The following is a 26,073-nucleotide window of genomic DNA, read 5'->3' as shown; positions in this document are numbered from 1 at the left end:
AGTTTTAGCTTGCTCTTTTTGTTTTGAAAAGTGTGTTGCTTATGCTGTTTGTCACGTATCATCTGGTATTAGTCATAGGGTGACTTTGGTCAATCAATGCTATCATTGTCCTTAGTATTATTATTATTAATTCAGCTGCTACTCATCTCTCTTTGACACAGGGCCCACCACAGACAGCACTAGCTTAGTGAAGTCCCAAAACCTTTCACAATGAGCCAACTCAAGAATTGCAGTCCTGAACAGTTTTTGGGGTTTTTCTGTCTTTTCTTAATTTGTTTTTGCCCCAGTTTCAATCGCTTGGATACTCATTCAGCTAGACTAACAATAACACCATTTTGTTCATAGATAAACGTTGAAATAATCATAATAGTAATATAAATGATAATAATAATGATTAGATTAATGGAAATAATCATAGGAATTATAACCATCAGGATAATGAACATTATTTCTCTAACTATTGTAAATATTTTTATCATTGTTATTATTATTATTATCATTATTATTGTCATCATTGTTATTATTATTATTATCATTATTATCATTATTATTGTTATCAATGTTATTATTATTTCCATCATGAGTTATTAGAGATGCTTGGGAAAAAATGATCTATAGTTCCCTCCAACTCATTATTCTTTCAGTTAAGTGAATTAAGACTTGTGAACAGTTACTGCTTTATTCTGTCATTCCTGATGACCATAGAAATGGTGAAAGTCCACAGATATTATCCCTCTAAGTGTTTCTCCAGGTGTTTTTTTTCCTCTGAATTTGGTTACAACAGAATGAAGGGCATCAGAGTATAGTGCGCCCAGCTAGACATGAATTGCATTAATAGTACAGGGTCATTTTGCTGTATTCAGGGTTTAATCTTAGCCTTCTACAGACAAGTTTGTTCCTCTAAATGCAAAACACATTTTATCGTTTTTTAAAACAAACTTACAAAAACTGACAAGAAACAGCTACTAAATTTATGGAAACATGACGAACAAGTCAACTAGACTGTGTACTACACATCATTGAAATCAAAGTATCACTTTAGGAACATAAAATCGCAAGGTCAGTTTCCCATTTTTAGTGCCTGAGAAAAGATCAGGCTACCAGATTACTTCAAACTCTCTGGTTGCTCGTCCCTCTCAATTTCCAACAACCATTTTAGTTTACTGGGTGAGAATCGTGCTTGATTTCTTGCCCCATGCTCTTTCCTTGGCCGCCTGTAAAGCTTGTTGAGAGTTTAACAGCTACTACTTGCAGCTACCTCCATATTCCCCCGATAGCTTTTCTTCAACTCTAATGATACAGAACTTTGATGACTCAGACCAGAAATAACATCATTCACTCTACCATCCCTGTAATAAAAATCTTTGGATTTTTCTCTCCATACAGGGGGCCGCAAATGCATTTTTTCCCTCGCACGTTTATAAAAGCATTCGGCATGCCTGCCAACAAAGCTTGGATGTATGTTTCAGGAACTTAGTATCTTTCAACTCGACACCATTTGCCTGAAACCAAAATAATAATTACGAAAGTTAAGAGATTATTTACTTCTGGAGTGAAATGTACTAAGTGATTTGCCCTTTCAAACATAAACTGAGTTATCAGGTTTTGTCAATCACAAAATTACACGCCGGGTTATTAGTATTCCTTGGGGACCTTCCTATATTATCATAAATATCTAAGACAAGCAGGTCTTTTAGCTAGGTAATCTATGTTAAAAATCGCGCTGTACAGCACTTAGAATTATTTTCCTCACTCATTATTTTTTTCACACTGCAACTTCGCGTACTACGCAATTATTACTACGCAGTCATATCTGGTGTCCAATTGGGAGAAGAGCTTGTTATTATTTTTGTTTTAGAGGTGAATTGCGATTTCTTGTATGTCCCCTATTTCGTCGAAGAAAAGCTCGAACAAATACTGAAAGTAATGAGTAAGTCACTATGAACAACTAGTGCAAAGTGACAGCACTATCGAGCCAAACTGAGAACTGTTCTTTAATGATTTTTAACATGTACCACCAATTCTTACTATTTTTAATTTCTGCGTTTTAATAGACTTTGACATGTTCTTGAGAAGATATTAAATCGGTTAGCGCTGTTGTTCCCTTCTAAATTATTTTGGTGGAAGCGCCTCATAAGACACTGGTTTAACTAAAATCATGTTGGGCGACGTTGCATTTTGACTGCACAACCCGCAATTAAATTTAATTTTAACAGCTATTCGAGTGTGTGAAGAACGGAAAAGAGCAAAATTACATACCATCGGCCTTTCGATTCACGGACGAATTAAAACTTTTTGCAATTCCACTTATCCATTGCTTGTAACCGATAGACCTTGTCCTTACTCTTGCGGGAGGCCGTACGATCTGTTGTCCATTGTAGAACTTGGCAAACTTAGCGCACTCTGCCTCGAGCGCAACAATGTGATCTTTCGATTCTCTATCTCACTAGCGCAGTTGTTGTGTTGAACATGGACGAATAATACATCGCAGCGTGTCTTGTAGATAGCTAGAGATGCCATGTTTAGGATAAGCGCTGAATATGGACGAGCTTTAAAGCCGCCACTGAAAAAGCACAATCGACCGTTTTTCATTGTAAGGATCAGGTCTTTCACACAGCTGTCAGAATTAAAGAGAGGAAGAACGTCGATCTCGCTCACCTAAGTAGCGAAGTACACCACGAGCGGCGACGATGAGCAAACACCTGGAACATCACCGTGGTGTCCCTCTACTCTTTGGTATCATAACCAAGAGTGAGCCGTTTCGACTTGTCACTAAGTTTTACGGTTTATAAAACAAAGGCCCCGCTCTACACAAAGCCTTAAAGAATGAAACACTAGAAAAGCTTACTTAGCTTGGAATTATAAAAATTTCCTTTCTTAAAAATCGAAGATTTTCATGGTTTCCGTAACTTCGTATTTTTCCAAATTTCCTCTTTTGCATGTTATGCTGTTTTGCATTTTCTTCAACGTATAATTTAGTTCAGCGTCGATCATTTATCATCCTTAGAAGAAAATATTCTGATCTTTACGTTTAACTATAAAATTGCTTTGGCTTACATTGTGCGCCTAAAAGGAGCGTTAAAGTAAACATGAGTTGATTCCACGCGAGGGTTTTACCTGGAAAAATGCCTGCACACGAGTGACACCGACGTTACCGCGTGTCCCTTTCTGGAAAACATTCGTGTTATGACAAGAAAGGTCAGCTTAAGGGTTTTGGGTTACCCAAACTATGCAATTTTGACGCCGAAAAGTGCCAAAAAGTAATTACAGAAACTTCATCCGCAACACCTTGAACGTGCTGTGGGCGCGAACTGAGATCTTCTCTTACAGTTAATAATTGCCAGGCGGAACTCAGATCCGCCTCAGCCTAATTTGCATAAATTTTTTTGTGGGCAAAGCTCGTCATGAGTCAAAGTGACGACAACAGAATGGGGGCTTAAAGTGATCCAGACGGGAACGCCGAGGAAAACGTTGATTGAAAAAAATCTAATTTTACTTTTCGTTAGATTTTCAAGGATGGTGGGATGTATTTACCGTATCTTACGGCCCCAGGCCATAACTAAAGGATAGGTGAGCGAAGAGTTGAGTTCCGATCATTTTCGTAAAAAGCGCACATAACTCGTTATGAGGTTTCCGTCCTCAACCACTCAAAATTTGTTGATTTCACGTCATTGTATTGCGCAGGGCGACTGAAAAGTGTACAGAGTTTTGAAACTCACGGGCAGAGTTACCTTTCTGCTCGTTAAATCTACTGTTTCGACCTGACATGTTCTCGTTTCCGCCCGTCTTGATTTCCCAAAGGCCTCCAATAAACACAAACCCAGACTCCTAACCCGGAGTTCAAAATGCCAAGCTCTAGCTCACCCCGGACCCCCATAGTTCAGGGACCGCGGAGGGGGCGGGGCTGGTAGGGTATAGCCCTACCACTTTTATTGCTGGGATTTATTTCTTAGGGCTCCAGTTGAGATGGACAGAATATGGATTTTACTACTTGAATGTAATCAAAGGTGTCAAGTCAAAGGCTCGGTAAAGCTGTACTAGATAAATGACGAACACTTACTTAGCATTTGTTTGTATTGGCCAAGTTTTTTAGCCCTACCACTTTAAAATGGTCTCCGCTGTCCCTGTAGTTGAACACCGGACAGGGACCAAAAAGATAATCAACGCGATGACCTAATCACTTGTTGATTAACCATCTTTGTTTTTAAGGTTATCTTAGCTTTTTTTTAAGGGGGTGTGGGAAGGGAAGGCTGGTTTGGGGGATGAGTATTCCTGTAAATTTTTAGTGAAGGTTTGCTTTTGCGTTCATAGTTAGGATATCCAAGACAACAATAAGTTCCAAGGGTACAGACAGGTGCTAAATGTGCCATTGTTTGAAACATACTTCTGTCTATTCAAATTTAGTGGGACCTTCAAAAATGAGGCATGTTTGTAAATACACATCTTCTGAATTGGAGACTTTTCATACTGCGCCTTTTAAAAACATGCGAATTTCGAGGTTTAGGTGCAAACGTGTGATTTCGTCTGATGTTGCGGTTCCTTCTTGGTGCAGAAGACACAGGATACCTCAAAACAGAACACCGCCTTCTCAACCTTTTGTTTTCATTGTTTTCCTCGTTCTTTTGTCTTTTTGTTCTTCATTGTTTTACGTCAACTTTGTCTTCTACACCATTTGAGAGCCGTCATGTACTAAGGTATTTTGTGAACTTTTGCAACTGTTATATAAATAAGACCAAACCTGGACTTCACAAACAATTACAGCATTATGACACTTTTCTAGCCTTTTAGTTCACACCTTTGATGTTTGGTGTCACGTTGTAATTAGTACCCGCTTTTAATTTGTATTACACCATACTGTAAATATTTTATTCATCTACTTGTATGCTATATAATTACTCACGTTCAGTTACTCATTAATTGAAGATAGCATAAGCATGCCGAAACATGTCTCTCAAAAAAGTTGTCTATTCCTTACAATGTTATGCAACTGTTTTCAAAAAGGACACTGGCTTTTACAAAGGGAATTAGAAACATCTTTTGCCTTAAAAGGCCATAAAGGTTCATAAAAGCCAACTCAGAATTCATGTCTACATGAAAACGTGTGTTCTCTGAAAAAAATAGGAAGTGAGGTACAGTCTTTCCAAAGATCACGTGGAACGGAACGCGTGAGGAAAGAAAGTTGAAAGGGGCGGTATTTCACGCTATCCACCGGTTCGCAGGTAGTCTGCCTTGATAGCAAAAACATTGTGAAACTGTCGCAAGTCAACAATAACTGCAACCATTGACTGATATCCATGAAAATACATTCATATCCAAAATAAAAAATGGCTCTGTTTCATGAAAATGACGGAAAACCTGATTCATTAATCCAAACTTTTTCATGTCTCCAACATCTTAGTACACTCATTTAGCTTTGTTATTTTTTGTTATTATTTTAATTATTTATCGTTTCATTCACTGCAGCATGATATTTATGTTTCTCTATCATCATTTATGATTGTTGAAAACGTATTTTTCCTTAATGTTTTCGTCTCTTCAGTGTGTTTGGCAAACAGGTGTCGCTGAAATGTGTCGTTTAGGTTTTTTTTTTTTTGTAACAACTTGTCAGTTTTAGTTGTTTACAATAACACACGCTCAAAGGGCAATACGCAGTATTTTTTCTAAGTCCGTCGTTTTTGTTGTTGGAAAATTTTGTATTTTCTGGGCTAAACAGGAGAAGTCATATTCTGAATTGATCAGTCTGAACTCAAATGAGCCAGAAATTAAAAATCAATTTAACGGCACCCCTTGGGAGAACACTTTTGTAAGGGCTTGTAATACTTTCGCGCATAACGTAAGTCTTCCTTTTCGTGAAGTTGTTTTTATCTTTAGCGTAGAGATCCATTTGTTGTTTTTTGGGCGTTAAATGTTTAATAACCGAGCCGTGAACATCGTGTTGTTTTTGAGTTTGTTACCAGAGCCTGACTCTAATGGAAGAAACTGGCAAAGTTCACTGAGTCACTAATATGAAAATTAGAAATGAATGCGGACTACTTAGAAACAATGTCTAGGATATGTAAGTAATTTGCGAAAGCAATTAAGATAACTAAGCAGTGCAAGTGAGGAGCCTTCATTTATTCAGTGCTGAGATGAAACCTTTCCTAGCTCGTGAGGTTATCTTAGGTGTTCAACACGTAAACGTCTTCTTACTGGGAGCTGCATGTCTTATCTTATCTTCTTATCTGTAAGAGCTATGTTTTATAACCGGAAGGGCGTTTTGGCTCCCGTAGTACGTAGTACAGGCTCAGCCTTGACGGAATGATACCGTAAATCCAAGAGGTTGGCCTGTTCATTACCTCGTTAAATTAAGATATCATTGTTCAAAATAAAAAAAAGGAAATAGTGCAATTCAATGTTGGCCATGTGTTTGTTGATCACGTACTTCAAAAATTTTATATTTCGAGTCACGTTCGTGTTTTGTTCCAAGCTTTATGACCAATTTTCGTGCCATGTTGTCAACAATTTTTCAACCCATTTGACGTCAATACTTGTATGGAAATTACACTGATTAGAAGATAAAAATGTTCCAGTTTATTCGTGAATATTGATTAGTTTGACACCGATATGCGAAACACGCACATGTAGCTTTCCCGTTGTTAAATGAGCAATTGGAAAAGTTATGAGTTCCATTTTGTGTTCCCTGATCTATTAAGGAACCATTTGGTTAAAAATGACTCATTTTAAGTGGTTCTAACTCGGCGTGGGGGCCGCACATTAGAGAACCACTCGTCGTGCAATTCTGTTGCTTATGACAAATGCACCCTTTGTAACCACAAACAAAAGGCCTGTTATGTTTGTAAGAATAAAACTTAAGTCCATTTGAATTCAGTCCGTTAAATCTTAAAAGCCATAAAGCTTTGCAAAAGGCTTGAATTCAGTTGTTGCCTGGCTGAGTAAGTTGTGGCGTTTTCATCATCTGTCGAGTATATTTCCGCTTTACGCCATAATTGTCTCTTATCCGTTCTTGACACTGCACATGAAACTATGTCTAGAGCTCTCCTGGGAGAAAGACCTGGTCAAAGAAGCTCTTGGTATCCATGGTATTACATCAAGGTGTCGGAGCACGACGATTGAATTTGCTGAAGTAGTTCCCTTTTGAAACGTCTGTCGTCCATCATTCTACGCCTCCGACACAAATTAAAGTTTAGTGAGAAGCAGTGTGTCGAAAGAGAAGATACAATAGCGTATAAGCGCTTGTTTTGAGGTATTTTTTGTCATATCTTTTCGTATTTAATTTTCAAGGTCTCGACAGAAATAGATATTCCTGATTGCAAATGAAGAGGAGGTTTTAATGCTAAACTTTGATCGTGAAAATGTAACCAGTGCCTCACTTTTTACCACAGCTTTGCAACAAATGAATAAAGAAACTGAAAAACTGAATTGAGGGGATTCATATAGAGCGTAGAAAGATCTGCAACCTTGATAGGAAAGCACGTACTTAGCGGTGAGTGTAAGCAAGTTTTCTCTCGTGTTATGAAAAGTCCTAGCCAGTAATTTGTCAGTGTAATGTAATGTTGTGTTTGTCTATTGACAAACTCCTCGTCAGTCTTCTTAACTTTGGACGTTTAAATTAGTATTGAAAACTGTCATAAAGTGTTGGTGTTGTAACGCTAATATTTCAGTGAAGCATATCTGTTTTCTTTGCCTCATTTCTTAAAAATTGAAAGCCCGTCACCTGGCAGCAACAATTCCTCTTCCCCCTGAAAATTAATAATTAATAATCAATGTCTAGAGGATAACCGTTTCCTACGCTTGTTTCCCTTGGACAAGAGGCAAAATTTGGGCGAAAATTTCTTGGTTACTTAAGAAGAAATTGGCATCCACAATACCAAGAGGTAACTTGTGTGATTACCTGCTGGCGAGCTTAAAATGGATAAGTTATTAGTGCTTGCCGTTGTTTACTTGTATAACGCAGCAGAAAAGGTTCAAATGTTTCTGTTTTCCCTCCATTTGCCTTTCACACTTATGTAAAAACGCCGGTTATAAACCCTGGGAGGGTTTCATAAACATTTTAAATGCTACCCGAGGCTTTGTTCTTGAGGCCAATGATATCGCAATTGAACTTAAGCTTTTAGGGAAAATGTCATGCCTAATCGAAATTTGTTCAAAAGCCATGCAGGTTCTAGTAGCCATAAATGGCAAAGGACGTATGTAATTAAATAGCATGCCTGTAATCAAAAAATTATATTTTTGTCATCACGTGAAACGACGAATGGAAACTTCACCACCGGTGTAAATAATTTACTTAATATAGGGAGCTTTGTGGAAGTTTAGGCGAGCGACATAAAACAAGCTGACCCAGTTTTAACAGGTTATTTATCGAAGAAATAGGAGTTAACATTTAGCTAAATCCGGCATGTTTTCCTCGAAGACGAAATTCGAGTTAAACTGATTTTGTTTAGTGAGATTTGCTCAAATACAATGACGTATATAAAAACAATCTAATCAAGGTGACACCCCCGTCTGAAAAACGATTACTTTTTGTTGCTTTTGGCTCACTAAGAACCAAATTGCTAGGTGCGTGTCAGTTCTAAGTGCAGATTTAATATCTTTTGGCACATCAGGAGTGATAAATTAAATCAATACCTTTTGGAGTTTCGAAAAGATTTGAAATCAAAGTTCATTATGTAAATTATGGACAGCAGGTTTATTTCTGTCCACGTGCAGGCATTAGTAATTTTTTTTTTCGCTGCGTATACAAAATAGAGTTTTGAGGGATGGCAAAGGAACTTATCAGTGTGAATAATTTGTAGGTTGAAGTACGGTATTTAGAACAGTTTAACCCTTGACTAAGTTCTTACGTTACTAACCCTTCGTGTCATTTTCGATATTGTCACGTTTATCTTGAGCTCACTGACATTTGTTACAACTAGTTGGATTGAATTGTAATATTTGGGCTGAGGAGAGTAATTGATTAGTTATTGATGTGAAGCGGTAAAAGAAAAAAGACGACGAAACGACTTCACTGCTAACTTGAATTGCAAGCTTGTTTCTCATATTGCATTCATTTCTTCCTTCGTAAGGATATAATATTAAAATAAAAGAGATAAATGATGAAAGAGGCCAGGTATTTCAAATGGGAGAAGCTGACTCTAAACCTACAGTTAAAACACTTAGATTTCTTTCTTTCTTTTTATCCGTTTTTGATTCTTTTTTCATTAGGTATTTACTATAATTAATATTTTACTTACTTTTATTAGTGTAGTTTTGATTTTTCCTGTGTTAGTTTAAAAAACACTATTGCCCTTCCGTGCTTCCATTGTATTTTATTCAAATAGTTTTATGAATCTGTATGGCGTAATCTTACGTACATGAATTCGATACCGTATGTGTAAAATGTGTACATTGAATTCAAATTTTACAACGACCATTTGCAATTGAAGATGACTCGAGTAATGTAGAAACATGTTTGGCAAACTTAAAAATGTTGTTTCAAAATATTTTCAAATTACACAACCGACTCCGTGAAATGAATAAAGGGGGTCAGTTTCTAAAGAAACTGTGGTGCTGCGTCGGTGGGGGTAACAAGGTAATTTGGTAATATCAACTAAGTTGAAATTGTAAATTGGCCACCGTAAAGAGTTAAAAAGCTGACGTTTCGAGCGTTAGCCCTTCTTCGGAGCGATTCAGAGCCATTCGCTCTGACGAAGGGCTAACGCTCGAAACGTCAGCTTTTTAACTCTTTACGGTGGCCAATTTACAATTTCAACTTAGTTGAGATTATCCCTGAAACGATTCAGTGAAAGACAGGCTGCACAATTGCAATTGCTGCCGTTTTCGTATTATATAAAGTTCAATTCTTTCCGATATAGTAACCCTTTTGGCATTAGGATCTATTAATACCTTTTTTTTTCATTGCTTGTTGTCTCTTTTATAACTTCTTTTAATCTCATTATAGCGGTTTTGTAATTGGTTTCTTTTAACTTTCGTGTGTTGATTGAAAAAGCCTGGGGCCTACTCGGGACGCAGGGCAGCGACCGGATGGATTGCCGGTAATTTTATGCGATATGAAGCAGGAGACATTAGAGCGGAAGGAAATTTTCTTGTCCTCCCTTACTTTTGTTCGCTTTACTTTACTTCTCTATACTGATAATTTTACACCGCTGTTTGTCGACTTCACTTGAAAGTCAGCAGATCCACGTCACACGAGAGCTTACTATGAAGTTTTGCTCTAGTCAGCTTAGACAACTCATCGCTCAAAATCCCAGCTTTTAAATTGGAAACCCCTTCATAAGGTGACCAGTTTATATGATCAACTCAGCTGACGAAACCAAATTATCTTGTCCTACCCGCCGCCGACAGAGCACCACAGTATTTGTTTCTTTGATTGTTCCGAGGCACCTAGAGACTTGTATTTCATGAATGAACCCGAGATTACGTTTTGAACACCATCACAGAGGATTACTTACAAGTGCAAGCAGGTAAACCGGCTTGGGACGAGTTGTGAGTAGCAATGAAATTCTAATATTTTCGTCTCCTCTGAAGGGCTTGAAAACAAAAATTGCCTTTGTTTATTTTCAAGACTTTGGTTGGAAAACTGTAATTAAAACTAAAATGAATATTTTTTTAATAAACAGTCTCTTCTGCGGTAGACTGTTATGTCGGGTGCAAAGAGCAGTTGCTGCCTAAAACAAATAGGCATTTTAAAATGTTTATGAAAAAGTGTAAGAATTGTTGAAAACAAAAGGCAGACCGACGGGAATTTTCGAAATTGAAACTAATTTTCTTTTGATTTTGAATTTTAGAGTTTGGTTCTCCTTTGCAATTTGTTTCATGAAATGCAAAATCTGAAAAGTTGATTATGTCTGTGTTTTCATAAGTTTTAAGTCGCTACTGGTGCCGTAATGAACTGTCGGCTCGTTTCGTTTGAGGTACAGTTATAGGTGAAACTGTTACATCAGGAAACATTGAAAGCCAATTAGAGATTTTATTGAGCCATTCGATGGCTACATCGACAGAAAACACCTCCGACATTTCCGAGCGAGAAGTTGGTAACTGAGTAACGGAGGAGGAAAAAAATATTTTCTTTAAACATATGCAAAGTTATTCTCAAGTAACACAGCTAAATTGACAACTAATGTAGGATTCCTTTCTCTGACCTTCTCAGCCACCATTGTCATAAACGCCTTCTCGACTTTTTTATAACCCTACTAAAATTTACTCGGATAGATAAATGTTTTTGTAAGTCAAAAAGAGCATTTTAAAAGATAAGAGGTAAAATTTATCATGGAAAATTCAAATCAATTTTATTAAGACCCAATCCATTGTCAAGGTAGCCTTGTTGAAAAGAATTTTACTTTTACGGAATTTAGAAGTGAAAGCAGGCGCGTAACGTGGTCATTTTTTCAAGTACGCACAAGTACATATGATCTAGGAACCTAAGTAAACTGAGCGAAAAATACTGCGTTCTTTATTTATTGTTCGAAATAGTTGTGTGAATACAAGCAAAAAACAAAGCGTCTTGCCATTAATTTGAGCAAACTTGGCGTAAACACAACATTGTTTTCAAAATTTCTTGGTCACTTCAAGTACACATGTGCGTATATGCATATAGGACGCTACGCGCCTGAAAAGTTAATTGAATCCTTTCTCGCGGACATGGACAAGTTAAATAACACGAATTTTAGCGTAAAAATTTTGCAGCACTTTTATTTCGGGATGGAAAGATGCACATATCTCGCCACACTTTTAATTTCGCAAAATCTTTTTCAGTTTGAATCACTGAAGTTTTGTGTGTTTGGGTGAGACGCAACTTGTCCTTGAAAATTTCAGTGAAGATGCCCTTGCATGAAACAAATAAATTATTTTGCGTGAAGCACAATTGCATAAACATTAACATGTCGTACCGGTGGGACTCAACTCCAACAGTAACAGCGAAGCGGGTTCACTTTGTATTCTTATAAAAAGTAATGCCTTTTAGAAAGATTTGGACACACTCGTGTTGAGGCTATTCCTCAACAAGGTTTTATGTTAGTCCGTTCCGTTCCTTATTTTTTTTGTCTGTCAGTAGACCACAATCCTTCAGTAGTAATTTTTTATTTTTGAGCCCCTTTACCTACGTGGGAAAGCGCTTGTGAATGATTTAGGTACGTAAAAACTGTTTTCTTTTCTTTCGTTTACCGCCTTTCATCATGTGGTTTTTACGGCTCCCTGAGCCTCGTAATTTATGATGAAAGGGCGACCGGATGGTTTTGTAAACATTGGAATTCTTCGCCGTCATTAAATTCGTTGGGTTAATGAGCTGTTCTGTAGTTATTCGACATCGACGCCGCTATATGTGTCCGACCCGGACACTCGAATGTGAAGGTGTAGATCTGACATGAACAGTTCTCTCTCATTCGTGTTACATAATATCTACTTAATGTCATGTTCCCGATATTCCTATTCGGGTCAATTTATTTTTGTGTTTTTTCTCGAAATTTGTTAAATCACATTGTTGGAAAAGTTACATGCAACGTCCACATAATTCCGAAACGAGATCCCAAATGTTGCTTAAGAAATGCTGTATTTCCTATGACCTTCCTGCGTTTGTTCATTTAAACAAAATTTTAACCTTTTACTTAACATTTAACTTTGGCTGTTAAGATAAAACTTTGATTGCTGCCGTAGTGAGTGCGCCTCAAGCTCAAGCGGGCGCCGGAACGAGGTAGCGGCAGATCTTATCTGGAAGAAATTCCTAAGCATGCGCAAGGGATGTGGTTTGCGGAAAGATCAAAGACGAAGGGAGTTATGATTTTCCACAAATAGAAGAGATTATGATAAGCTTTCCACTTGTATTCTCTTGCTTGTATCGTTTACGTCTGTTCAGAGGTGAGATTTCCCAGTTCGGTAAGTCTCCCAGTTTCTTTTTTTTCGATTGCTTCTTGCTGTCCCTTTCGCTCCTTATTTTTTTTCGCTTCTGGTAAACTTCGAACATTTTCCTTTTGTTAATTAAGCCTTTTCTTAAGAATGCATTAAGGCAGCAAAATCTTGATTTCGGAGCGCTCGTTTGTTACGGTGTTCAACAAGCATCTTTTTAAAAGTGTATATGTACTACAACAAAAAATTGTAATAATCAACATTTTAATAATCGCATTGTCGCAGAATATACCTCTTACAAATCATTCGTAGTTGCTGCAGCTGTCTTTCATTTAAAATTATTTTTTCCTTTAGCTCAGCAACATTTTCTAACATTTCAGTCGTTGCACTAGTGAGCATCCAGCTCATCTCATCAAAGTTGACTTTGGTTTCATCCTCTCCATCTTTCCGCAACCATCGATAACAAACCAAATTACGAGAGATATTCCTGTTTGTTTGGGGGGAGGGGAGGGGGGCTAGATCGTCAAGTTATAGGCGAGAAGTCTAAAATTGGGTATAGCTACATGTCTAAAAATTAATACTTTGCCAAGAGAAGAAGTGAAGTTATACCTAATTTTGTTTCGTATTTCGTGTCTTATGTCTAGAAAATGAATTCTCCAAAAACACCACTTTTCGCTCATATGAAATTGTCTTAGGAGCGTGAGATGACGAGTAATTGATAGAGTATCTTCCCCGCCACCCTACTTCCAAGTGCCAGGAATAATATTTCCATCACTTGGGAAACCAGAGAGTGGCGGGTTGCTACTATCTGATAAATAATCACTTTGCCAGAGACAGAACTTTGCACACTCCCGGAGATTAATATGAAGAACATACGTTGGCCTTGTGGCAGGTGAAATGTCTTGGCGCTGTCTTCTATAGTGGCGAGTCACGAAATGAAAGTGTACGCCGGCTTAAGCCAGTTGACTGAAGGAGGTGAATACAACGAATTATTTTTCTCTTTATTACCTCCTTCCCATGCATTTTTGCGAAAGATACGAAGCTAAGAAAACTGTATAAATGTGGAACTTTCAAGTATATCTTTCGCGTTTATTAAAAGTTTCGGATGAATTTCAGACAACTTTAGCGTGGTTAAGATTTGGATGATATAAATGCAAAGACCCCTTGGGCAAATTAACAGGAAGCGGGGTGGAAATTCGGGAAATTGAAGAGAATATTAACTAAATGAATCCGTAGACGTTTCGCGTCTGTGCATCATATCTGCCAAGAGATTGGAATATATTTCCTTCTAGACGCAATTTAAAACCAATAAATACTTTTGTTGTCGTGAAGTGCAATCGTTTGTCTCACAATAAAGTCGCTTCCAATGAATAACCGCAAACTTTTGACGATAATAGCTGTTGTTTTTTTTGCAGAATGTCTTTTTTGAAAGTGTTTACATTTGAGGATCGTTTATTTTAATCGACCACTGGACACTCAATATCGCACGCGAACAGAATTCAAATAGGAATTTTTACTTGATTTAACAATTTACTTTATTTCTGCAAGTACAGAGGGATATTTTTCTGATAAGGTACGGGCGAACAGTTTTCAAACTTCATGTAAATGCCAAGTCAAATTACACAATGTGGCGAAGCAGCAGTTCATTAACAAGTGTAGAGAAAAGAGAAGTTTGGTCCAAATGTGTAAATTTGCCACTCTCTCTATCAAAGGGGTAAATTAATGCTACATGATGTTTTTATTTCTCGCAGACGAGAGCGTCCTCTCTGAGCCACGACCTTGTGATTTTGCTTATTACCTCGGTACGGATGGATGTTGCTGGCATTCTGAAGGTTTTAATCCTGTTTTTGTCTGGGACTTGGTTCATCAGAGGTTTGTTGAGTTAACCGCTGAATGTTTTCTTAGTAACAGCATCAAACTACACTCTTTTCACGATGTTTAAGGCAAAAATCCACCATTGAAAATACGTCCGAAAAATTTAGCCGAAGTCGCCTGCATTCGGAAACTTTTAACCTTTTTTTCGTCTGGGACGTTGTTCATTAAAGGTTTGTTGAATTTATAGTAGATTTTTCTTTAAGTAAAAGCAGCAAACTACTCTTTTTTTTTTTTTCAAGTTCTTAAGACAAAGACTCGTTTTCAACACTTCTAAGAAAATGAAGCCGATTCAAAGGGCAACAGGAGAGATACTTATACCACAAGAAATTAGGTACAGTTTTTCCCCAATATTCTCCCTCAGATAAACTTCGTTTGCATACGTGTAAAATAGGCCTTTTATTGAAAAAAGGCAGATCATAACTGCACTTGTATCGCTTGTTGTCGCAAAAGTATTGTACGGCGGCGAACTTGAATATGCAGAAGGTAGCATTGTCTCATGAGTTTCTAATGAAGCCTTGCGTTATTTATTCATTTTAAACATGCACGCATGAATAGATACATGTAACAGGATTTTAAGACTTATTGCTTTGTCATTTGAAACAGAACTTGTTTACCCAACATCTTTGTATTCGTTTCACTTCAGGCAACCAGGGCAGCGAATACGAACGAGCTTTGTTGAAGAAATTATTTCACTCCAATTATGACAAGAATGAAAGACCTGTTGTGAATGATTCGGATACGGTGACTGTTGTATTTGGGTTAACACTCAATCAGATCGTCGATGTGGTAGGGATTCTCTTCAGCTCTTTTGATGTTTTCTGTATCATAAGTGTTCCGCGTCTATATCGCAAGGATTTTGTGGAAAAAACTTTATTCGGGAATAAAGTTTTAATAACTTTTAATAATTAATAACTTTTTCCATCAGCCGCTGCCGATTTTCTAATTGGCAGCTCTGCCCGAAATGGCTGTAAAACGAAATCCAAACACGAGAGCTTAATCGAAAGCTAAACAAACGGCGCCAAGAGGTCTTTTAGGCGGCGAGGTTACCGGCTTTTAATGAAACCCCTAGGGGTATACAACAGTGCCTCCATATACACCTAATTCCAAAATGGCCGCCATCCGGTAAAAACTGGGGTGAGTTGCACGGAAACGAGGTCATGAGGGCCAAATTTGTTTTTGTTATCGGAAGATATAGGAAGACTTGAAAATATCTCTCCACAAACTTCCAAAAATAGCTCACACGTAGAGGGTGTAGTCAGGAGTACTACACGCGGGAACAAATCCTGAATGTTTTTGTGTTGTTTGTCTACAGGACGAAAAAAATCAAATTTTGACAACAAGCGCCTGGGTGAGACAGGTAAGCGCTTTTCTCTGTTAAAAAAGAACAAGAAATTTATATGTTTTTAGCCCAACTGTTTTAAGTGGGAGCTCTGCCTTCCGAGAAGTAACCCCTGTCTCGCCAAAATCTTCCGTATGTTGTATCTTTGCTGAAAAACGCTTCAGGTGAAACATAGTGAAAAAGTTTTAATTCTAGTCTTAGAAAAAATTCTTAAAATAACGGAACAAATGGTAAAAGCCGTTATTCGTTAAGAATTGGTACTACCACGTAAACATTAAATTTAAAGTTGCCTCCCTCAACGAATTTTATTTCTTGCACGCCTCTTCTTCATATTCGATCTGGACGACGGTATGTTTGTGCACGGAAGCAAAGCCTGGTTGATTTAGATGACGAATTAATACTAGAGAGCTAGGCGTGGGCATCAGTGCAGTAATATACTTAAAATGCGATCTGACGACTGGGGAAAAGAAAATTGAACTCGAGAACAAACTTCGCATCTAGAAATATCTGAGAGCGAAAGCGGGTTGCACAGGTAACAGGCTTGCGGCGAAGCCATTGTCACATTCCGAGTAAGTAATTTTTGTTCGTTTATAGTTGCACCACAATGTAAATGTTTCCTTTCAAGTTAGAATTTATACTCGATTTCCGGGATCTTTTCTTTCTTTATTTAACCGCCTCCCGGTTAGCTCAATTGGTTAGAGCGCTGAACTGTTGTGCGGAAGGTCGAGGTCGATGGTTCGAGCCCCGGCCGGACCAGCACTCAAGGTCTTAAATTAACTGAGGAGAATGCGCTACCTTTCTTTAACAAGAAATGGATAGACATTCTAGTCTTTTCGGGTAAGGACGAATAAACCGTAGGTCCCGTCTCCTGCATCTATTAATTAGTTAATTTGGTTAGGCAGGGGACGTTAAAGAACCCACTCACGAGATTACTGTGATGTGGTCTGGCCTGTTTACTGAGAATTGGGGGGAGGGGGCATCTTCAAATAAGTTTCCTTCGATTGTTTGTAAACTGCTGATTAGGTCTAGCCACAAGTTGCCGATGAATCCCAAAAAAGGTACCGATAAAAGTGTCTAAAATTTGCCAAAAAGTTGCTATTTTTTTCAAAAAGTTTCCGAAAAGTTGCTGAATTTCCAAAAAGTTGCCAAAATTTTTCTGCTTTTCGTACCTTTTTTTGGGTGTTAAAGATTAAAAATTCGCACATTGATTCTTATCAAAACTTCATTTGTCAAAGTCCAATGATAATATCAGAGGTTCTTTCCATTTCACTTGATCAACAAATGGTCTATCAGAATGACAAGATTCATCTGAGTTCGATGTATTGGAATCTCTGTAATTGTCCGCCATCTTGAAAAACGTGCAACATGATACCACTGACCTCGTGATAAGGCATCACAAAATTCAACCCATGGGGGGGCCCTAATTATTGTATTTTAGAATAAATTGAATAAATGTCTATCGAAAACTGACCAATGTGGCTCAAAACGTGAAGAAAGTGGCTTCAAAGAACCTCAAAAAGCCCAAAGTTGCCGAAAATTCTAAAAGTTGCCAAAATTCTAAAAAGTTGTCGAAAATCTCAAAAGTTGCCGAAAATCTCAAAAGTTGCCGAAAAGTTGCCGAGCAACTTGTGGCTAAGCCTACTGCTGATGCAGTCTGGCCAAAGTTCCCCGAACAGTGCTGTGATGCGCATTTGATCATATCCACATTTTAATTTGCACAATATAAATATTAAATTATTATTATTATTTATTTCCTATCCTTTGAGGTGTTCTTATATCGAAGCAGTCAACTGAAATCATTACGTGAAGAAATTACCTAAGTGTTACGCGATCATAGCTTTAAGAATAATATCGATTTGGGCAACGAGCACGAGGCAATTCAAAGAAACAAGAAAAGTAAAAAACTAACGATAGGTTTCGCTTTGAATCACAACTACGAGTTGACATAACCACAAAATAAATTGTTGCTTGCCAACGTTCGCGGATCTTGATTACTTTATCGAGGATTACTGTCTAATTTGTCTTCTAGTTTAGAAACGATCTTGATTACACGAGGTCTTATCCTTAACTGAAACGCTAGCTATAATTTTCTGTTTAAAATGAACTAACCACGGAGGCGTTAATAAAACCATAAAATATTTCGCAGCTTCTTTCGGAAGCGGCAACGTTTAGCTTTAACGGAAGCGGTTACACACAGTCTGACATTTTAAAGCCAACTGAAGATGTTTATTGGTTTTCAGATATGGAATAATCCTCTGTTAGCATGGAATAGCAGTGAGTTTGGGGGATTGACAACAATTAATGTGGCTCCGAAGAATGTTTGGCTCCCAGATCTTGTTCTGTATGAAAAGTAAGTTTAATCTCTGGCTTAACGAAGCTAAGAGTCACATGGCATGTGGTTGTACTGGACTCGCTTCATGTAGTTCTAGCTACTCAACCCGGAACTGTTGTTCTTTTATTGAGGGCACGTGCACCAATTGTAACTTATGTATCAACTTACCACGTTTGCAATGGAATTTTATCACTTTTTAACTAAAAAATTATAAATTCGTCAATATCATGATTTCAAATATCAGGTTTTTTGGAACTAAGCGATACTAAATTCATGAATAGTGTACATTATATTTCTTATTTTATTGACCTGTTCTCAAAATGATTGCAAAGTTTAAAATAAATTTTCAACCCTCGTAGTATCCCTGCTTTAATATGTCTTATTTTGTATTTGGAATGTTCTTTTAGTGTCCACAAATAGCTCATATATAGCTAAATACCCTGACAGTTAAATAAAGTTCATTCATTCATTGTATTTCGTGCTGTCATTCACTGATCATGAACTGGCCTCATTGGTTTCCATAGGTACCTGCCTGCCCTCGAAAAATGTTATTTTTTTCTCAAGTTCTGGGTATTGATTTTCGTTGAGTAGGCGGGGAAAAAATTATCATCCTTATTTACTTCTGTTTACAGCATCACACAATTTCTCGATATTAAATGGCAAAGAAAAATCCAAATGGGAGAAGCCTTGTTTTAAGTTAGTGCTTAAGGTGGCTGAACACAGTTTTCGCGTGCACTTTTGCTGATGCAATTCAGCACGCGCACAAGGATTGCAAAAAAAACAAACATGACGTCAACAGCACGGTCATTTCATTTACTCCACAAGTACCCGCACTATCTGTGCTATTTTTCTCTACAGTAGGCGCAGTGTATAGAGGGCTGTAATCTTTTATTACAAGGATATGTTAGAAAAGTCAACGGTGCAAAGAACCCAGCAATTCTCAGCTTTTTCGTCGTTACCGAAAGAAACCAGTTAAATGCAGCGCATGCGTAGTAAGTCAAAAAATTACGATTAAATGGAAAATTGCTTCTCGGAAATATGACCATTTCTTGAGAACCACTCGTTAGAATTTCACGAAATTTGGCACGAAAATACTTTAGGAAATAAGTAACTGGAGTATTGAAAAAAAGTGATTTTAAACAAAGGAAATTCTCGAAAATCGAGTGAACCTTCAACAAGGGATAATGAAAGATCTCTCTGTTAAATTGTTAGCAAAATGGTGTTAACTTGTGAGTATCGTTACATGCTCGCTGCATGCAAATTATAAAGAAAATCTAAGGACTAGATTTACTACAAAGCAACAAAACCGATTTTAATTGCCTATTTATATCTCTTCATGTCGCCATGGCAACGGCACATACGTCAGCTTAACTATCGAAAAAACAAAGTTTGCGTTGTTAACTTGCTTGGTGCCAATTTTGGCGACCGAGAGAGAAAGGGTTTTAGAGAAAATGGTGAAAGAAACAAAGGTATCAAAAACTGTGTTCGGCCACCTTAAGATCTTTTTGTCAGCGAACTTTCCCTTTGGGTTTGATCATATTATATTTCAATCATATCGTTTTATTTTTTAATAGCGCCGACGACGATATTAGCTTTGGTGGCAACTTGGACCGCATGAACTTCCGAGTGGTCCTTCATTACTCGGGAAAAAACGTATGGCTTTCTCCAGTCACCTTCAAGAGTAAATGCCGCATCGACATCAAGTATTTTCCATTCGACACACAGAACTGTAAAATGAAATTCGGTTCTTGGACTTACGACGGCTTTCGGTTAGATGTCATGAACGAGAGCACTTCGGCCGACCTGGGAAATTACATTGATAGCGCCGAATGGAAGTTGGTCGGTGCTCCTGCCATGCGCAACGTTGTGACGTACTTTTGTTGTGAGGAGCCTTTCCCAGATGTGACGTACACGATTATCATCCGGCGACGGTCGCTGTTCTATTTGATGAACTTGATATTACCGCTGGTCATAATCACAGTGTTGATAAATGTGTCCTTTGTCCTTCCTGCAGAATCAGGTAACTGCATGGATCGAGGTGGAAAACTTTGTATAACATGTCGGTGTTCTTGATGCTTGCTATTTGAGCCGATTTCAGGAAAACCCTTTCATCTGTTAACCAATTCCACTTGGGAATGACCAAAAAGGGATTTTCTCCTCACAGTTTTGATACACTTTTAATAAAATCGGTGGCACAGGTTTGAGGAAAAATAACTATCGCTTGAGGGTATTCAACAGGTTTTTCTTGGAGCTAAGATTATAAGAAATAGAGAGTAGAAAAGGAGGAGAATTGAAAGATTTTTCCACAACCAAGGCCATGGCTCTTGCCAAATCTGAACAGTAGTTGGAGACGAGCCATTATTTATCAACTGGGTGGTGGTGGTGGTGGGGGGTTGGGGATCACATGGTGTCCAAGGGGAACAGAAGGAGGATCAGCCATCTCTAGATTTTAAAGGAGGGACTATAGAAAATTAACCACTAATGTGGGGGGGGGGGGGGGGGAGGATGGGTCATCAGGATGCTATAATTCGTTATGTGGGGAATATCTACATCTTCAGACACCCAACGCCCCGTCCCTGAGATAATAAAAAATTACTTGTCCCTTACATGGCATTGCGAGTATCATCCCAATGGGAGAATGACCAAATGATAACGCAAATATTATTCTCGGTGCAAAGTGTTCCATTTGCCGACTAAGCAGAAGTTTTATGTAAATATCTATCTAAAGTTAACTCTTGGTTCCTTGCTCTTCACAGGTGAACGTATTTCGCTCACAATTACCATCCTTCTTGCTATGACAGTTTTTATGTTGGTGGTGGCGGAAACAATTCCTCCGTCTTCTGATGTAGTTCCACTCATTGCCAAATTTTACATGGCTGGTATGGTTGAGATGGCCATAGGCTTGGTGTGGACCTGTTATATTTTGAAATACTACCATTCGGATGTCATCGAGATGCCATCGTGGGTTCGGAAGTACGTTCTCGGCCATCTCGGACACTTCTTCGGAATCAGTATGGAAAATCTTAAGCGCATCCAGGAACACTCAAACCTCCGCAAAGATACGGGTCGCAAGGCAATTATTCAAACTGGTTTGGAACCGGCCGGGAGAAAGATCACGAATACACTTGTTGTGCCAAACGGCCAAAGCAAAAACCCTTATGATAGCCATTATGATAGCCATTATAGACGTATTCCTTCAGCAACCAACGGTTTCTCATCACCGATGCTGAATGCATCAGATATCTCTTTAAACCAAATAGACGGTTTCCAGGATCCGGTTCTCCAACTTGGAGAAAGGATTCTTGAGAGAGTTGACACCCTTGTGGAGAACTCTGTTGTTGATGATAGGATTAACAATCACAAGGAGGAATGGCGTATCGCCGCCATGGTGATGGATAAGTTGTCCCTCTGGGTGTTTGGAACCTCGGTTCTTGTCACTGTGCTGGCGTGTTTCCTGCAGGCACCAGGTTACGTTGCATGATTCGCGTTGAATAATAGAGAGAGCTGGTTTTCAAAGAAGTGTCTTTGGAATCAAACTTTGTCGTATGCATTTTTGCCTTTTTCTGTGCAAGTTGGTCAGTTTTTCCATGATTACAATGGGTATATTGTATTGTAATACTTCAAGCTACAAATGCGACTTTTGCCTGAATCGGGGTGGAGGGGGGGTGGTGGTGGATGTATTCTTGTTGATTCAAAGGGTTCTTGAGTCTTGACTTGAGAATCTCGTTACTTAGCAGTAAAATGAATTAAACTGAGCCACACGAAGGAGGTTGTACTCCACTGAACGGCTATCGTTGCGTAATTCATGAAGCCACTCACTTTGCTCGTTTATATGTGAAGTAAGATGCTACTATTCAGATAAGCGCTTCCCTCTTCGGCGAGAAGATGTGTTCCCTCCTTGTGGTTTTACAGGCACGTGATCCTGTTGGCGATACTTATCACGTGGGTAATTATCCCATCCCTTTTTCAGGTAATTTGTAGGAACGTTGGGTGTGCTTAAAAAAACTTAGGTACCAATTTTGCCGCTTTTAAAACTCAGGATCGTCTTTTCCCCTTGATGCACAGTTTATGCTGTTTTCAACGAGCCGATGTTATATTACGAAAAAACGGTTACATCTTGCAATGAGTTAAAAAAATTTGAAAACGCGCTTTTCCTGGGTTTAACACTCCTTGTCTTAACCTAGATTTGAAATGAGAATTTAGTGTACCTGTGTTTTTGCATAAAACGAAAGGGAGTATGTTTCGCCATGTTATTTTTTATGATGTAATAGGTATTCAATTTAATAGCTTGCTAGAAATTGCAATAAGTTTGCCGATACAAAAAACACCAATAGATTGTACGACTGTTGAAGATGAACTATTTGTCACACTGTATAGTTATCAGGCCGCTCATACTCATCGTTTCCTATAATTTGCCTCTTTATATTAAATACACTAATTTTGGACATTGATGTTAACAGAATAGCAGAGTCTGTGGTGGCCTTCATCGTTCCAGTCTTACCTTTAACAGATGAAATATGATTCAGAGAATTTTATAAATTTAGTTAAAGTAGATTTGCTCACAGTGTGAGTATGATTACGTGAGAATGTGTGTGCGTATGTAAAATAAACCCGTCGAAAGTAGTTCGGAATGAAATGTGCCCAGTTTGGTTTGGTCTTCATCATTGGTCTAAAAAAATTCCCGCCACCCTTTCAACCAATCAAAAGCAAATTAAAACTTGAACTCTCATTAGGAAGGGGGAATGGCCGGGGGCAATGGTGAGAACGCTCGCTTCCCACCGCTGAGGCCCAAGTTTGATTCCTGGCCTGACGTCACAGGTGGGTGGAGTTTCTTGTTGGTTCTCGTCCTTGCTCTGAGGGTTTTTCTCCCGATCCTCCAAATGTACTCCCTCCACATAAACCAACCTCTCAAATTCTAATTCAACCTGGAAACAGTAGACAAGAGGAGCCACCTTGTGGAACGTCTACTGCTAAATTTCCATCATTAATATTATTATTATTATTATTGTTATTATTATTATTATTGAGAAGAACATTTGAGAGATTCGATACAGACTTTTTAATTGACAATGCTATGGCAATATAGGCTAGACATTTTTAAAATTTGTTTTTACACTTTGTTAGTGTAAGAGTGTCATTCCCTTCTCATATACTTTTTTAATGTAATAATTTGGATATATCAACTAAGTTGAAATGGTAAATTGGCCACCGTAATGATTACAAAAGCTGACGTTTCGAGCGTTAGCCCTTCGTCATTCGCTGCGACGAAGGGCTAACGCTCGAAACGTCAGCTTTTGTAATCATTACGGTGGCCAATTTACCATTTCAACTTAGTTGATATATCCAAATTATTTCGTTACTCCCACCGACGCAGCCCCAAACAGTTTCTTTCGAAACTATCAGCCTTTATTCTTTTTTAATGTAATTTACTTTTATAAGGATAATTTCGATGCACGTTTTCTGAAATTCTTTCAATACGAACTAGTAGTTGCTTTCGCGATTTTTATATGTAGGTCGTTTTTATTATCAAAGTTAGTTTGGGTCTGATACGAGTCTGATCCTAGAGAACCGAATTATTATGATTATTATTATTGTTGTTGTCATGATCGTTACTGACCGAAGCGTGTATCCAATAGCTTTTCTTAGACTTTTATCAGACATTTTAAGCCTTTTAACATGATTTTTGTCCATTTTTAGTGATTATGGCAAATAAAGGATTATTATTATTATTAAAAAATTATTATTGTTATTATCATTTCCACGCACTAAGGCAGTTTGCTTCATCCTTCACTTTGATTGACCCTTCTGATCACTTTGCTTCGTTTTTCAGTGTTTCGTTATATTTTATTTTTTGTTTTGTTCTGAGGGAGAGGAGACCTTAGTGAGATACAGTCACAGAAGTGGTTGAAAGAAAATAATGGGGCGATATTTTCTCTTGCAAATGTTCATCAACCAATTCCCTCTAAGTTTGGTTTGATTAATATTTTTAACACTGTGAATGCTTTACAAGTACCTCAATATAACATTTAGCAGTGGTTTTTAACCAATCCCCGAGAACATGTATTGAATATGAATAAATTAGATGACCTTCTTGTGATTTCATCTTTGTCAACTGTACTTAACCAATTGGTGTGAAAGACATGAAGAAATTCGCATAACACGTTATCATTTGTAGTGCTGGTTCTCTTCATGTTGACAAATCATTAATATCCTAAGGATTTTAATTTCTTCCTTCGATTTCTTTAGGAAGCCAACAATGTAAACAATATTAGCCAGGAGGGGTTCTTTGCGTTGACGAGGTCGACTTCGGTAAAAAAATTCAAGGAATTCTCAGAATCGAGGCCAGTATCCCTCGACTTAAACGTAAAAATAGAGTTTCCGAGGAAGCCCTTGTGATTAAGTGTTTCTAGAGAGTTTGCAACTTTAAGTTGTTCAAGAGCTGTGATAAAAATAGTTCAGTTCACCACATTTAGTTGATTATAACCGACCTTTTGCTTGGAGGAAACTAGGAAGAGCCTCTTCTTTTGGACGTTATGCTTTTACTCGTGATTTCGAAAATGTGCTGTGAACAATTGAAAAAATTGGCATTTAGACGTACATGTTCCCGGTGTTATCAGTACAAACAATGGAAATTTCTTTTCTGGTCCCTTCGCTTGGTTTAAGAGAATGCCGATATCAAAAGCACTATAAAACCAAATGAAGATATACATATATATTCAATGGCTCGTCGGCAGAAATTGTCATTTCTTGAAAACGTGTAGTTCCAACTCGCGATTATATCAGCAGCAGCAGATTCCTTAAAAAACAGAGGTCATGTCCATTAAGTCTGAAAAAATTCCGCTTAAGGCAAAGTGATTGTGGTGTTGTATAACTGCACTACCATATCCAACCGGGATGTCCTTCCCTCGTAAGAATACGAATATTGATGCGGTGGTACATCGTATTTCTATGGCCCGGAATTTGTATGTGAGCAGAACCCTGTGTCTCGGTTGTCCTTCTGTCTTGGCTAAATTTGCTTCAGGCAAATAACGGAAGAATATTGTTTCCTGATGTGATTATGCCCTCATTATTTGAAAGGCCGCGTCAGGTCTTTTGACTCTTGAGAGATTTAACCTAAACTTTTCAAGTCAAGTTCCTCATTTTCATCCGTGTCAGTCCATCTTCTCTTTACTTGACCCTTTCACTCTCAAATGTGACCAAGATACAATCTCTCTCTACAGTTCCAGTGCAATGTCAAGTAGCCAAGTGGTGAGAATAGCGGAAAATGTTAACCAGGAGAATATCATTCGAAATCCAGCAGCAAATTCTCAGAATAAAATTTATGAGAAATATACAGTAAGGAGTAAGGAAAATTTTCACCGAAAATTTTCACCGAAAATTTTCACCGATACTGTGAAGACCAACCAGACACCCCACTGAAACCACAACTTACACAGGGACTACGAACACACTGGGAATAATTCACTTACAGCCTTTCATTTAATTTTTATGACATGACGCATAATATACATTCATGTATACAACACAAAATTTAACATGCACATTCCGCGTATACGGCACAGGATAAAATACATACATGTTCCTTCCTAATCTAATCACCGCTTCTTACCTTTCCTATATTACAAGACTGTTATTTTTGTGGTTTTCCCACGACGCAAAATATAGCTCCTTCAAACCCAGAAACGTGACT

General features: G+C 38.0%; 1 protein-coding gene across 3 annotated transcripts; it reads left to right on the top strand.

Annotated features, from left to right (window-relative positions):
* Window positions 1–6,827: 6,827 nt before the first annotated feature.
* LOC111333862 (neuronal acetylcholine receptor subunit alpha-10) lies at window positions 6,828–23,019 on the top strand. 3 transcript variants are annotated; one of them, XM_022939493.2, is made up of 8 exons: window positions 6,828–7,243; window positions 7,383–7,483; window positions 14,589–14,709; window positions 15,356–15,498; window positions 16,025–16,069; window positions 18,292–18,401; window positions 19,958–20,403; window positions 21,140–23,019. In XM_022939493.2, exons 3-8 carry the CDS (start codon window positions 14,646–14,648, stop codon window positions 21,862–21,864), a joined length of 1,533 nt encoding a protein of 510 aa, XP_022795228.2. In that variant the 5' UTR covers window positions 6,828–7,243; window positions 7,383–7,483; window positions 14,589–14,645; the 3' UTR covers window positions 21,865–23,019. The 3 variants fall into 3 exon arrangements, with proteins under 3 accessions (XP_022795228.2, XP_088614461.1, XP_022795227.2); XM_088758335.1 differs by lacking the exons at window positions 6,828–7,243; window positions 7,383–7,483 and adding an exon at window positions 13,009–13,812; XM_022939492.2 differs by lacking the exons at window positions 6,828–7,243; window positions 7,383–7,483 and adding an exon at window positions 14,281–14,410.
* Window positions 23,020–26,073: the final 3,054 nt, after the last annotated feature.

The sequence above is a fragment of the Stylophora pistillata genome, chromosome 4, assembly GCF_964205215.1.
Source record: "Stylophora pistillata chromosome 4, jaStyPist1.2, whole genome shotgun sequence".
Taxonomy (NCBI): domain Eukaryota; kingdom Metazoa; phylum Cnidaria; class Anthozoa; order Scleractinia; family Pocilloporidae; genus Stylophora; species Stylophora pistillata.
This window is presented reverse-complemented; position numbering and strand designations above follow the sequence as displayed.

Bases quoted from the DNA above. Each gene is read 5' to 3' on its own strand.
- LOC111333862 (XM_022939493.2), top strand. From the start codon at position 14,646: ATGGATGTTGCTGGCATTCTGAAGGTTTTAATCCTGTTTTTGTCTGGG. The intron at 14,710-15,355 runs GTTTGTTGAGTT...GTTTCACTTCAG, and splicing joins TGGGACTTGGTTCATCAGAG to GCAACCAGGGCAGCGAATAC. The intron at 15,499-16,024 runs GTAGGGATTCTC...GTTTGTCTACAG, and splicing joins TCAATCAGATCGTCGATGTG to GACGAAAAAAATCAAATTTT.